This window comes from Rhinichthys klamathensis, unplaced genomic scaffold (genome assembly GCF_029890125.1).
Source record: "Rhinichthys klamathensis goyatoka isolate OS25496 unplaced genomic scaffold, OSU_Roscu_1.1 h1tg000050l_1, whole genome shotgun sequence".
Taxonomy (NCBI): Eukaryota; Metazoa; Chordata; class Actinopteri; order Cypriniformes; family Leuciscidae; genus Rhinichthys; species Rhinichthys klamathensis.
In genome coordinates, this window is record NW_026606596.1 from 1,832,475 (window position 1) to 1,846,699 (window position 14,225).

The window sequence follows — 14,225 nt, forward strand, 5'->3', positions numbered from 1 at the left end:
GAGATAAATTATACTTATTTGACAACAGCAATTCAGACATCAGCCTTTGTGTGAGCTTTCAATCTCTCACAAACCTCTTAGAAATGTTCAAATTAAGTTTCTATAGAAATATGAGCGAAAACACGGTTAGAAAACAAGACCCCAGTACTTAACTATTTCCTAGGTTTTAGCTGGCCCATATCTGTGCCATCACAAGACTTTATGCTCTGATAAAAAGGTTGCCAAGTAATGCCTTGTTTAAACCCTATAAAACACCTATATAAAATACCCGATACCGAACATAAATATTCAACAGTTCTCTCATTTGCTTGCCTCTTACAGATGGCACAGGATTGAATTTATGCAAATAGCAACATCATGTCTTTGTACCATAAAGGAGACTTTTGAAGCCTGTTTTATCCATTTAAAGCTTTGAAACATGGTTTAAGTTTACCTTAAGTGAACAAATTAAAAAGACAAAACATCCTTAGTAGCACAACAACAAGCAGAAAATATTTAACAAAAAAGAAAAGAAAAAAAGGCACTATACAGTTTGGTATTAAATGCTTTCTTTAATGTTTATGACATGAACACTCAGAAGTGTACTTGTAACTTTTTTACTTTTCAGTTTGACATTTGTTATACGGGCAACCTCATTCGGTTTCGTAAAAGGACAGCTTCTTCCACGGCTAATGAACAAACCGCATCATTTCCTGCCAAATGAGGCTGGAGACAAGCGATGTCTTTTCAAATGTGACCCAGAGTAACATGTCTGTGTTTGAATAATGTTGGCCTTGCTGTATTTATAATGCACTTCTCCCCTTTTCCCAGTAATGACTGGCATGGAAAGGGCACAGCATGCCTGCTTTTATTAAAACAAACGAAAGATCCATTATGACTCTGAATAGTCAGACCCTTCTCCTACGCATGGCAATAATGTAAGAGGAGGGTAAGTGGAGGGTGTAAAAGCAAAGGTAGAGGCCTATCATTCATTAGCCTGATGTACTGTTCAGCTCTTGAAGTCAGTCACGATTTTAAGCCTTAATGAAAAGGCACACAGCCGCTGAATTGAGTGACCAAGAAAACTACAAAAAGCAGCTTTGACATCAATTTGGTTTATGTAACATTGCAATTTTTAATAACTATGGTGGAGTTATTTTTTACATAGTAAGTATATTGTGAATTGCTCAGTTTATTATATTTAGAGCTTCTTTAACCATACTATAGTTTGTATAGTTACAGAGATACACAACTGATGGACTTTCATCACGGTGACATTGTCATTATCTGCCTATAATAACAATGCAGAGCTCAAAACAATGGGACCATAAAACAAATGTAAAGAAAAAGTGATTCATTTGACAAACATGATCTATTTAAGTCATTAAATTGACTATAAAAATATGCATTACAAACACATTAAGTATGTGATCTTAAACTATACAGCTGGAACATTTTGTGAAAGATCAAAATACCTACTGGTTTGAAATTCTGGGGCAAAAACGACAATGTCCAGTGTGTTTATATGTTGGAAACGGGGGAAATGATGGCAGCTCTGTGAGATTTGAGAGGTCCTCTGACAGACTTGGAGCCATAGCAGTGCCTGAGTAGCTGAGAGTTGACACCTCAGGGCTGGACAATAAATACGCAAGTATGTTTATTGTCTGTGACAGAAAAACGCCAGATAGTCAAATCCTGGGTCGGCGACCTCCTCCAACCCGATCTCTGGGAATGATTCGTAGCTCCGAGCCGTGTTTCAGGAACACATTTCCTGTAGAATCAGACATCCATGACATTACATCCAGCATATGGGACATTTACAAGTAAAATCATATCAAATAAAAGTATCTTTGTTGGTTAATTTTAGGTACAACTTCATACAATTATATGAAAGCCCTTTTATGTTGCATAAAACTTGCTCAGTTCCCTCTGCTATAAGAAACTCACATCTCAGCATATGAAAATAAATCTATTCAGGTGTCTGAATATAGGCTATATTTAGCATGTGATTGTATAACTTCAATCCAAGCTAAAGATGCATGTCTCCATAATACAAACCTGCTGCATAGGGTCAGGCTAGACATGTCGCTATAAAACTAATGAATCACAGCTCATTTGACATTTAGGGCTCAACCCATGACATGTATGAAAAATAACAGGCCATTTTCATGTGATTACATGCAGCATGGCACTTAGGGAAGAAAACATTGACAGAACGCCATTGATTAGAGACAGATGGCTTCAGTCTTAAATGACAAGCTATGCAGGATGGAAAACATCTGTAAAGAAACATTTTGTCAGAGGAATAAACTCACAACAATGGGGAATTGTATAATTCAAGCACATCATCAATATTCATTAGGAAATATGTGAAATTTACATGCAGAGTCTATTGAAGGAGTCTAAGGAAATCATTCGATCTCTCAAAAGGTCCCCAGGCGGATAAACATGAACAATATGAGGGAGTAAACAGAAGGATCCATTTCATTTGCATACGGATGATTATAAAGGATAGGCTGGAAAATCTCAGCCGCGCATGTAAATGCTGAGAGTGAGATGAGGTATCTCATTTCATAAGATGAGAAAATGCAGGGAAGAGGAAGTTAAAAAATATGGAAGGTGGATTAAAGCACCGACAAAATAAACAAACATGCATTTGCACAGGCAAAAAGAACAGAAATATCACTATTTCCACCCCTGTGTGATATTTGGATATATCGAAACAATTTACAGCTAGATGCTGCTGCAGAGGGCAGCCCTGATCGAGTGAAGTAGAGACACCGACCTGCTGTCTGCGCCGGGTTGATTCCGATGCCATCTACACAAATCATAATCACAAAGAACATCAGCAATGTGAATACATACACAAAACAATCATTCTTAAAAACAAATCAATGAATCAGACAGCAACGAAATGCTGAACAATCCCAATTCAAACCATCTCATTTACAATAACTGCCATGCGTTGTGAGAGGTGAGTTATGTTTTCGGTCTGTTTAGCATTTGTTCAATAATTACTCATGACGCAGCATTAAGGAGTCTCCAACTACAGCTATACAAGTACACACAATGGTTCATTTTGAATCTGCTCTGACAGAATTCAGTGAGTTTTAGTGAAGAATTCACCAGCCTTTTTGTCCGATTCATTAAAGACATGACGTGAAGGCCAAGTATGGTATGGTACACACACATCGGGAGTAGTGAGGTAGTGAGTAGTGAACACACACACTGCAAACCACGGACACACACACCCAGAGCAGTGGGCAGCCATTCATTTGCTCAAGGGCACCTCAGTCATTTCCTGCCAGTATTGAGAATCAAACCCGTGATCTTCAGGTTACCAGACTGACTCTCTAACCATTACGCCACAACTGCCTAAAATAAATAAATCATTTTTAACCTAAAATAATTTTGGTTCTAATGAACCTAAAAATAACTAGTTCATAAGAGTCAGTTGTTTGTAAATTAGGCTACTGTAGTTGTGCTATTTTTTAGTGCAGTTATCGAAGAACCCAACCCAATGGTGATTCAAATGTGTTGTGAGTGGTTGCCAGGGTGTCGCTATGAGGTTGTTAGGGTGCACTGGGTGGGTGCTAGGTGGCTACTTTAGTGAAGTTTAAAACTCTGCATTAAGGCAGTGGTTCTCAACCAAAAGGGCAGGGCCAACCAGGGGCCCCAGCAAACTTCCAAGGACCCTCAAGATGACTTCAAATTATTTAAAATAAGACAAAAAAAAAATACAAAAAAGCTAAAACAATTAGAAATCAATTTTTTTTATATTTTCAACAACTGTTTGAAAAAAAAAATATATATATATAGGCCTATATAATATATAAAAACAGGGTTCCCATGCTCTTGGAAAACTTGATAGATTTTTAAAAGTGTGATTTCTTTTCCCGGAAAAGTCATGTAAATTATTAATAAAATCTTAAATCACCATGGGCATGTTTATAAAGAACATATATATTTCGAGTTATTCCAAGATCTAAAATATTTTATTGAATAGAAATAGTTTTAAGAATTCTTATCCTTATCACAAATAACTGGAAGAGCCATATACATTCATTGGTTAAAAAGAATGGGATCCCTGAAGATCATTCAGCTCTCAAAACTTTGTGATTTTTTTTTTGTTATTATTTTAATTTTAATTATAATTATAGTAATTCCTTTTTTTTTTTACAGAAATTAGCTACAGTTTTTAAGACAAAACTGGGCCAAGGGAGTTTTGAATATTGTTATGGACAATGGGAGGCCTTGGTGTCAAAAAGGTTGAGAACCACTGGTTTAAAAATTTGATCAAATATGAGCATTATGATAGTGACAATAATAATATCAACAACTTACCGTTTGTAATGATGGCACTGGTGGCTGCTGGCACTTTAAACTTTGAATCAAAGAGAAAAAAATAGTTTTATGTTTATCCATCAACAACTTGCTGATAGTCTGACACAACAGCACAGTACAGTCCCACTGCCAGGCAGGGATAAGAACAAATTCAACTTGAGTGTGTGTTTGCAATGCATCAGGTGATTTAAAGAGTCTGTGCTAGAAAACAGAAGCCTTCAAAACTTGTGTGGAAAGAGCTCTCTGAGCTGATCTTTGAAGAAACTGTCACTGTCACAAAGTTAAAAAAAAAATCATTCTGAAGGAGCTATGAAAAACTTTCTGGGTGTCCTGAAATTATTTCTACAATACTGAACAGCATACAACTGATGGGAAGCAATATGACAGGCTGTAATGCATATTCAATTATTTGAATACAGATTTTTGTGGGGGTTTATTCAGTTTCTCATTTGCCTTCTTTTTTGTCAGTCGGTTTTGTCAGGAGGAAAAGAGACAATAAAAACAATGATCCCATAACCATCACTTTACCATCACCTGAGGCAGGAGTACAAAAATAATTAGTGAAAGGGTGAAAAAAAAACACCTGAAAATATAATTTTCAATATCACTTTATCATTCTTTCTGGCTTCCACTTGATGCATTACATCTTCCTATTATGAGGTTGTCAGATGTGGCATTTCATTATGTCAAAAAAGGAGCAACGACCTAAGCTAATCTGCAGCGTTGTTCTGTCATGCTCTGAATGCAGTCGTGAAACAGACCACACAGCCAACAGGATTCCGACAAATCTTTACCCAATTTCAAAGGATTTATTTATTTATTACTGTATCAGCTTGAAAAGATAAGGCCTTACTTTCCAGTTTAAATAATTGGTCTCTATCTATGCCTATGCCAAGTTTAAAAGAATCGAGTACTCGAATGAAATGGGTTTTTTAATGGCACTGATACTGATATATAAAGAGCAAAAATAAAAATCTATATCATATTAGGAAACAACAACTTTGGTCAATCTCTTATGTCATTTTTTATTTAAATAGTATAACTTTATAATACCAGTCATCATTTGGTTAATCTGCAAAAATATTAGTGCTGCACGATTAATCGTATCGCAATCGTAATCGCGATGTCAAACCTATGCGATTATATAACGCAAAATGCCGCGATTTTATATGAAATAAACAAATTAGGGCTATTAACGCAGCATCTCTTCTTTTTTGTCATCATTTGACTAGTGTTACATGATCCCGCTCTTCGTGCAAATGCCTTAAAACCATTTTGCACGACAAGAAGTCAAAAGAGAGCGCGCTGCCTGTGAATGTCCTGAATGTGACTCACAGAAAAATGTATAATGCGCATGCACAGACCGGGTGCCAGAATACAGTTCTCTTTCGAGCTTGAACGAACAATAACACACACAATTATGCCAAAATGTCGTTTTGTCGATTATCTTCATAACATAAGAGCAGTCTTATGATGGACGAAAAGAGTTGTGCTTGTGAGAGAATGAGGCGCGTGTGAGATTCGCGTCTCAGCAACGGCTGCTCTTAAAGGGCCAGCAGCGAATAAAGCGTTCCGCCAGTAAAGTTAATCAAAGAACGAAGGGAACAGAAAATTACTCACTGCTCTTGACTAAAGAAGTTTTGTAGCTTTAATAAGGATTAGTCAATATATAATTTATAATTCATGCAGCGCAGACTGTTTGATAACTTTATTCAATTTCTGTATATAAATCTGTATATAAATCCTCAATCCTACCTGTTAAGACAGGAAGGGCACAGGTAAATATGGCATTTATTATGGGTTTATGTGAGGATTGTTTGAATTTCACTTAATTTAAAAGCTGTTATTTTTTTTTAAGCCTAATAAATATTTTAAAAGTTGATACCTTTTAATTGTATTGATGGAATCACTGTAATGTTGGATGGCTATAATTAACGTTTAAAATGTGGGGAGTGTCGTTATTTTTATCCAGACATCAATGGTTTATTTACCATTATAGGTGTTATCAATCATTTAGTTGTTGTTGCTAGTTTGAGTTGAGAAATACACATTAATACACAGAATGATCACTAACCTGTGTGTGCATTTTACTTTAGAACCAAGCAAGTTGACTCATGAAACCATTTGTTTATTATATATCGCAATCGCATATCGCAATCGCAATATTGACCTCATTAATCGCAATATGACATTTTCCTCAAATCGTGCAGCCCTAAAACATATATTGATATATACCTACTAATGAAATTTCTGTTGTCAAACTAACATTGGTAATCAACTTGATTATCTAATTCTGCAATGATCATGTTCAGATTTTAACGAGGCTGTGACAGAGATGAGCAGTGTGTCTCAAAAAAGATAAATCAGACTAAAAAAAGAAAGTATTAAAGCTATTGGAGTTCACATCATGATCCATGCTATGGGATATAGACCATTTTAATCAATGATTTCCCAGAATTGAGCAGAAAGGCAGTCGGAATACAACCATTGTCGAAGATCAACATCAATATCATGCAGATTATTTTGATCATGTTTTAAATAAAATATGAAACTAATGTCAGACAAAAGCACCTAAGCTTTAAAGCAAAGACATAGTGCTACACCTCAGCAGATCTGTCAAAAATTTAAATGAGGTTGCAATAGAACTGTGAACAACTTCACCAAAAATTATATTTTTTTTATATTTTTTAACAGACAATGAATCAACTCACCTCTTCTGCTGCAAATTTCAAAACTGCAGTGAACGGCGTGCTCTCGGGTACACTTAATCTGAAATACAAGTATGCAGATGAATCTTTGTGTAACAATGAAGAAAAAAAACTACCCTGTAAAGAAAGTGTTACCATAAAGAATGTGTTGTCCAGAAATAATGCACAACAGTAGCATATTACACATATTACTGTCTAATTTGGTTTTAAAACAAATTATTCTCTGCCTGGTCATCTTTATCAGCTCATGTCTGGTCGCTTGTCACTCGAGGAGATCATTTTCAAAACATTGCATGTAAAAAATATCATCCAAACTGGCCGGTGCATCAGCATTGCAGGTGCTCAAGACTGAGCTCAGCTGGTAAATCAGTCAGTTTGAAATTGAATGGCACTTAACAGACCACTCTCACAAGTGTCAGTGTGTCTGCCCACCAATCAGACACAGTGTCTGTGACATTTATAGATTACCACCATAGCCCTATTACATTAATTGCAATCAATATGGCAAACAGACTAAGAACAGCTTGTCATAAGGCAAGACACTGATCAATTTTGAGGTTTTGGGCTATTTTGCTTCCATAACATGTCTTCATACAGACTAGTGGAAAGAACATATCCAAAACACACATTTAAGACTTAGGCTATACTAATTTTATTACACATTAACTATTTGCATCTGCAGATTTGAATTGAATACACCTTTTTGAGCCAGATATCTACACTTTATTACCATTTACATTCACCAAATGTATTTCTATCTATATTCTGAGGTTTTTACAAAGGGGTTTATATGTATATATTCTTCACTTGATTTATTTAATATATTTTTTTCCTAAAAATATGGTAATATTTTTCTAATTTACAGAGTGGGAATATTATCCAAAATCCCCTCTGAAAAACTTTAATATATCAACAAAATGAAACAATTTTGAGCCTGGCTGTATCTAATGTTCTGATTTATGTTCTGAAAAAGCATGCAAATTAGTGTCTCGTGAGTGCATTAATTAATTATAACATTTCAGAAAACTTGTAATACAAAACAACTGTCTTAATGTACTGATGAATCAGAAAAAAAAAAACTATGATTAATCAACGGGTTATACCTATTTTATTTTGCCTTAAAGGACTGTCTTACATTCCTCAGTTGATAGTTGTGCTAAAACTAAATATTAATTTAATAATTATAATATATATTATAATATAAATATATAAAAATAATTATAAAATATAATCATTTTTCAAATATATAGAGGCCAGTTGGGCCATTATTCTATGAATTACTTATTTAACGAAGAAATGAATGAATGAATAAATTAATATATTATAGAATTAAGCAATCAAGATTAAAAAACCTCAAACAGCAGAGCTGCGGAACATAATAATATACGCTCCCATTAGAATCAAGAAAATGAAGAAAATCAGGGCTAATGAAACAATTCAAAAAGGAATAGTAATGTTGATGGTGTGTGTCATGTGTTAAATGATGTGTCACTCACACTTTATATGGTAACCGAGGGTCCGACGTCAGCGTGATTTTAAACGTTACTTTCGACCTAATGCAGACACAGACACATATTCACGGAGTTTATTTAAAGGTGAAATACACCGTATAATTAAAATAAAGTGTTGTTATATGATATTAAGGCTTTACTACTTACATTTTTCTGATTTGTATGAGAAGACCGCACACTGTTTACTCCGACCCGGAAGATGCAAGGACCTGCTGTAACACGTCATCTGTTCGATGGCCCTCTCTTCTCCGTCTCTCTCAATTTGCCCTTTTTCAATCAACTAGTGTTACATTTAATAGAATTGGATCATATTTAGCTAATTTAGAGAAAAAAAGAAAAAGAAAAAAAAAAGAAAAGAAAAAAAAAACAAGAGCAGATAAAACAGAAATGGTTGCAGCTTGTGCATTTCAGTCAGGCAAGTTTCAAGCTGACTCGAAGTGGGTATTACCGTAAAGTGTGTTGTTAATGCACCTACACATTTAAGACATGTAAATAAAGGGCAATAGTGATGAATTGCATATGCAGACTCCCCGAAAAGTATTAAATCATACGTAAAATGTGTAAATATTTATTTAAATGCATTAAAAACAGGAGTGGTATCTGCACACAAAATATGCTGAACAATTTTCTCTATAATAACTTTTCTCAAAAATACCTTCAACCAGCTGGTGTAAATGGATATGAAATCAGTTTCGAATTTTAAACCTAACAAACATATTTTTGTGAAATGTTTTTGTGTTAAAAATCAGTTGTCACCAAAGAGTCTTAATTCGCCACTGATTTCTTTAAATATTAAATTAAATGATTCCCACAAATAAGGAACAAAACAGGGTCTATTTATTCTTTTTCTTCAACAAATAATTGTTAATTTTAAGGGACAGGCCAAAATCCCAATTCTGAATATTGATGTGTTTAAAACTGCTTGTCATTCTAATTTATTTTAGTTAGACATGGGTCTCATGGTAAAACCACTGGAAGTTAAACCTCTAACTTGTGCTTTAAAGTTGTGGAATATTTTTTGGAGCCGAAATTAAAATGCATTGGCTATATAAGGCCTGCCTATATATCATTATCATTGTGCCTTGCCATTTAAAGACTTTGACCTACACGTCAAAGTATTCAACATGTACAACATTTAGGCTAGAGTTACTGTAAAAAAAGAAGAGGCACAAAACAAAAATAGGTCTTGTATTTACTTTTTTTTTAAAACATAAAACCTGCATGTATTTTTTAAGAAGTTCAGTAAGTAAATTTAGTAACACTTTATTTTACAGTGTCCTTGTTAAACATACATGTAGTTTCTATAGGCTAGTCATTTCTATACATTATGCATAATTACATGCAACTAACCCTAACCAAACCTAATCCTAACCCTAATCCTATATAGTAAATACATGTAGTAGGCTAATTAATATTACTCAGTAATGTAAAGCCTAATTACACTGTAACAAGGACACCTTAAAATAAAGTGTATAACCGTACATTTTTATGTATCACCAATGCAGATAAGGGTACGTTGTCAGAACTTTCCTATTATTCTGGCAAGTTCTCTCAAACTCATCTTATGCACAAACGTTCTTTTCCAGTAACGTTAATAGAACGTTCGTTCTTTATCTGGCCTTTAATAATGCTCTCAAAGCGTTAGCATACAAACATTTATACATTAAACGTTCATCTAACATTCAAGAATGGAAAATGGATTGTTTCCTTAAAGGGATAGTTCACCCAAAAATGAAAATTAAGTCATTAATTACTCACCCTCATGCTACCAACCCCGTAAGACCTTCGTTCATCTTCGGAGCACAAATGAAGATATTTTTGATTAAATCTGAGAGGTGGATCACTGCTACAGGCTTCCTAAGGGAGTGAAACTTGACGGCCCAGAAAGTCATTGAAGAAAATGTTTATATATTTCATGTGCCTACAGTGGCTCCACTATAACTTTATCAAGCGACGAGAATACTTTTTGTGCGGAAACAAACAAAAATAACGACTTTATTCGACTATTCCATTGCTTCCTTGTGGGCCTGAGACGAGAGTTCAAGAGATTTCCAGGACGCATGCGAGAGAACGAATCGGTTACCTAACGTAACCTCGGTTCTCTCTAGAAGAGGGAAAGAGTATTGCGTAAGCTAGCTTACGCTGCAGGAAAGATTCATCTTTGCTGAGAGTTTGAAGCCAAAAAATTATTTCATAATTTGTATCCATTGACAACGCAGTTCCTCTGCGGCAGACCTAGAGCAGGCTAGCTAGCAGCTCATTGGTTCGCTCAGAGAGAACTGCTTAAGCCTATGGGAGAGCGGGGCTGAACCCGCTGCCAATGAGAAGCGCCCGCGCGCTCATTGCATCATGGCCCGCCAGAATGGGCGTGGCTATGGTGTATATAACAGTCTCTCCCAGGCTTATATGTTGATTTATTTCAGCGTGAAGCGAAACGCTAGTAGCGCAAGCACGGCCGGGAACGCAATACTCGTTCCCTCTTCTAGAGAGAACCGAGGTTACGTTAGGTAACCGATTCGTTCTCTTACGAGAGGTTCTCTCGTATTGCGTAAGCTAGCTTACGCTGCGGGAACACCTGGTCAACGCCGTGCGCGCTATGAATCCACTCATGAATCCCAGGGTGATACCGGGGGATTTTTAACGTGGAGTGAATGTAATATGAGGCCGGCAGAGCGGGCACATGAAGTATATACATAAGCATCTAAGTAGAGCACAAGGGGCGAACCGGTTGTGTGAGGGACTCCCAGTAATGCAGCTTCTTAGGGAGCTGGTCGTTAGACAGCTAGTAATTTTGCCTGCAAGGCGGGAACTTCCAAGTTGTAAAATCTGACAAAAGTGGACGGGGAGGCCCATCCCGCGGCCACACAAATGTCATGAATGGAAATTCCACAGGACCATGCCCACGATGAGGCCATGCCTCTAGTGGAGTGCGCCCTGATGCCCAGAGGGCAGGGCAGGCATTTAGATGCGTAAGCAGAGGCGATAGCGTCTACTATCCATCTAGACAGTGTCTGTTTAGAGGCGGCCAGACCTTTGGTGCGCCCCCCAAACGACACGGAAAGCTGCTCAGCGCGTCTGAACGCGGCAGCGCGCGTAGTGTACAATCTCAGAGCCCGCACCGGGCAGAGGAGATTGGCGTCGCGCTCACTATCGGATGAAGGCAGAGCCGATAGGGAAATAATCTGAGCCCTGAACGGGGTACCAATCGCCTTCGGGACATAGCCATGCCTAGGTTTGAGAATGACAACAGAATCATTCGGTCCAAACTCAAGACACGCGGCGCTGGATGAGAGCGCGTGAAGATCCCCCACGCGTTTTACTGAGGACAGAGCCGTCAGAAAAACGGTTTTGAGCGAGAGGTATTTTAGGTCCACAGACTCGAGCGGTTCAAACGGGGGTGCTTTCATAGCTTCGAGAACTATAGAAAGATCCCAGATAGGAACCGAAGGGGGGCGCGGAGGGTTCATCCTCTTAGCTCCCCTGAGGAAGCGGATGACTAACTCGTCTTTGCCCAGAGACTGAGCGCGTCGGGGTTCAGAGAACGCCGCGACGGCTGCCACGTAAACCTTGAGAGTGGAGGGGGACCTGCCCTTGTCCAGCATCTCTTGAAGGAAAACAAGCAAAGACGGCACCTCGCATGACCGTGGGTCCAGATGTTTGTCGGTGCACCATTTTGAGAACACAGACCATTTAGACGCATAGAGCCTTCTCGTGGAAGGTGCTCTAGCCTGGATGATAGTGTTTCTTACTCCCTCTGGCAAATCGACGAATAGTCGTTGATCACCCATGCATGTAGCGCCCAGCGCCGTGGATGGGGGTGCCAGATCGTGCCGCGAGCTTGAGAGAGGAGATCTGCTCTGACTGGGATGGGCCACGGGGCTGTCTGTGACAGCTGAGCGAGCTCCGGAACCCAATTCTGACTCTCCCAACGCGGGGCTATGAGGAGCACCGAGTGGCGTGTGTCCCTGATCCTCTGAATTACCTGTGGTAGCAGAGCGATCGGAGGGAATGCATAGAGCGGGCGGCGAGGCCATTCCTGGGCTAGCGCGTCCTCGCTCCTTGAAAAAAATATTGGGCAGTGAGCGTTCTCTTCTGACGCGAAGAGGGTCCACTTCTGCTCTGCCGAATAGCCGCCACAGTATTTGGACCGTTTGTGTGTTCAGGGACCATTCTCCTGAGGAGATGAGGTTCCTGGACAGTATGTCTGGACCGTCGTTCAGATGGCCCGGCACATGCGTCGCTCTGAGCGAGAGCAGGCGGCTCTGAGACCAAACTAAAATGCGGTGTGTCAGTAGGAAGAGATTCCTGGATCTGACACCGCCCTGACGGTTGAGATAGGAGACCACAGCCATGTTGTCCGAACGGATCAGGACGTGGTGTCCCCGAATGAGCGGGAGGAAGCGCGAGAGCGCGTTCTCGACCGCAAGCATTTCCAGACAGTTTATGTGTAAGGGGCTTTCCTGTGTCGACCAATGGCCGAAGGCCGGTGAGCCCTCGCAGACTGCACCCCAACCCGTGTTGGATGCATCTGTCGAGATGACTTTTCGGCGGGAAAAGGTCCCCATCGTGACGCCCTGCCGAAACCATTCTGCTACTGTCCATGGCTGCAGCGCCGTGAGACATGTCTGCGTAACTCTGATCAGCTGGCGGCCCGTGTTCCACGCGCGGTGGGGTACACGGCTGTTTAACCAAAGCTGAAGCGGGCGCATGTGCAGAAGGCCCAGCTGAAGCACAGCGGAGGCTGAGGCCATGTAACCCAGCATCCTCTGAAAAGTTTTCAGAGGTGTGCGGGTGCCCATCTGAAACGAGGCGGCCAGTCGCTGAACACTGTGCGCGCGCTGTGTGGACAGGCGAGCCGTCATCGTGACCGAGTTCAAATCTATTCCTAGAAAGGAAATCGATTGACTGGGTTGAAGGGAGCTCTTTGTCCAGTTGACAGAGAGGCCCAGCGTTCTCAGATGGTCGAGGAGAACTGCGCGGTGCGACAGAAGCTCCGTCTGTGATTGGGCCAAAATCAGCCAGTCGTCCAGATAATTCAATATACGCAGCCCCTGGCTCCGCAGGGGGGCGAGCGCCGTATCCATGCACTTCGTGAATGTACGGGGCGCCAGGGATAAGCCGAACGGGAGAACGGCGTATTGATAGACATGACCCTCGAAGGCGAAACGTAAGAATGGCCTGTGACGGGGATTTATCTGGATCTGAAAATAGGCGTCTTTCAGGTCTAGAGAGACGAACCAGTCCCCCTGGCGCACCTGCGCGAGGAGTTTCCTGGTAGTGAGCACCTTGAACGGTCTCTTCATGAGCACTTTGTTCAAAAACCTGAGATCTAAAATCGGTCTGAGGCCGCCGTCTTTCTTGGGAACCAGAAAATAACGGCCGTAAAACCCCGACTCGGTCATAGATGGTGGGACTCTCTCTATGGCGCCCTTTTGCAACAGCGTCGCAATTTCTGAGCGGAGCGTGCCGGCGGCCAGCGGGCTGACAGTAGATTCGAGCCGAGCACGCGCACGAGGTGGGCGGCGGCGAAACTGTAGCAGATAGCCGTTCTTTATAATGCTTAGCACCCACGGGGAAATGCCTGGAATGGCTTCCCACGCTTTGGAGCATGCGGCTAGTGGCCGAATGGCTATATCGCCCTGATTGCTGCACATAGCGGGCTGGACACAGTGTGTGGGCGCGC

The 14,225-nt window shown here is 40.0% G+C and overlaps 1 protein-coding gene across 1 annotated transcript; it reads right to left on the reverse strand.

Moving 5' to 3' along the window:
* Positions 1 to 531: 531 nt before the first annotated feature.
* ufm1 (ubiquitin-fold modifier 1) lies at positions 532 to 8,839 on the reverse strand. The gene is made up of 6 exons (XM_056247749.1): positions 8,690 to 8,839; positions 8,528 to 8,584; positions 7,035 to 7,092; positions 4,324 to 4,363; positions 2,765 to 2,797; positions 532 to 1,750 (listed from the first exon to the last, which is right to left on the reverse strand). Coding segments are annotated over exons 1-6 (273 nt in total). The 5' UTR covers positions 8,692 to 8,839; the 3' UTR covers positions 532 to 1,667.
* Positions 8,840 to 14,225: the final 5,386 nt, after the last annotated feature.

What these genes read in the sequence shown, in the direction of transcription:
- ufm1 (XM_056247749.1), bottom strand. An exon ending in CAGTGCCATCATTACAAACG is followed by an intron (nt 2,798 to 4,323) that starts GTAAGTTGTTGA and finishes TGATTTGTGTAG; the next exon opens with ATGGCATCGGAATCAACCCG. An exon ending in CAACCCGGCGCAGACAGCAG is followed by an intron (nt 1,751 to 2,764) that starts GTCGGTGTCTCT and finishes CTGATTCTACAG; the next exon opens with GAAATGTGTTCCTGAAACAC.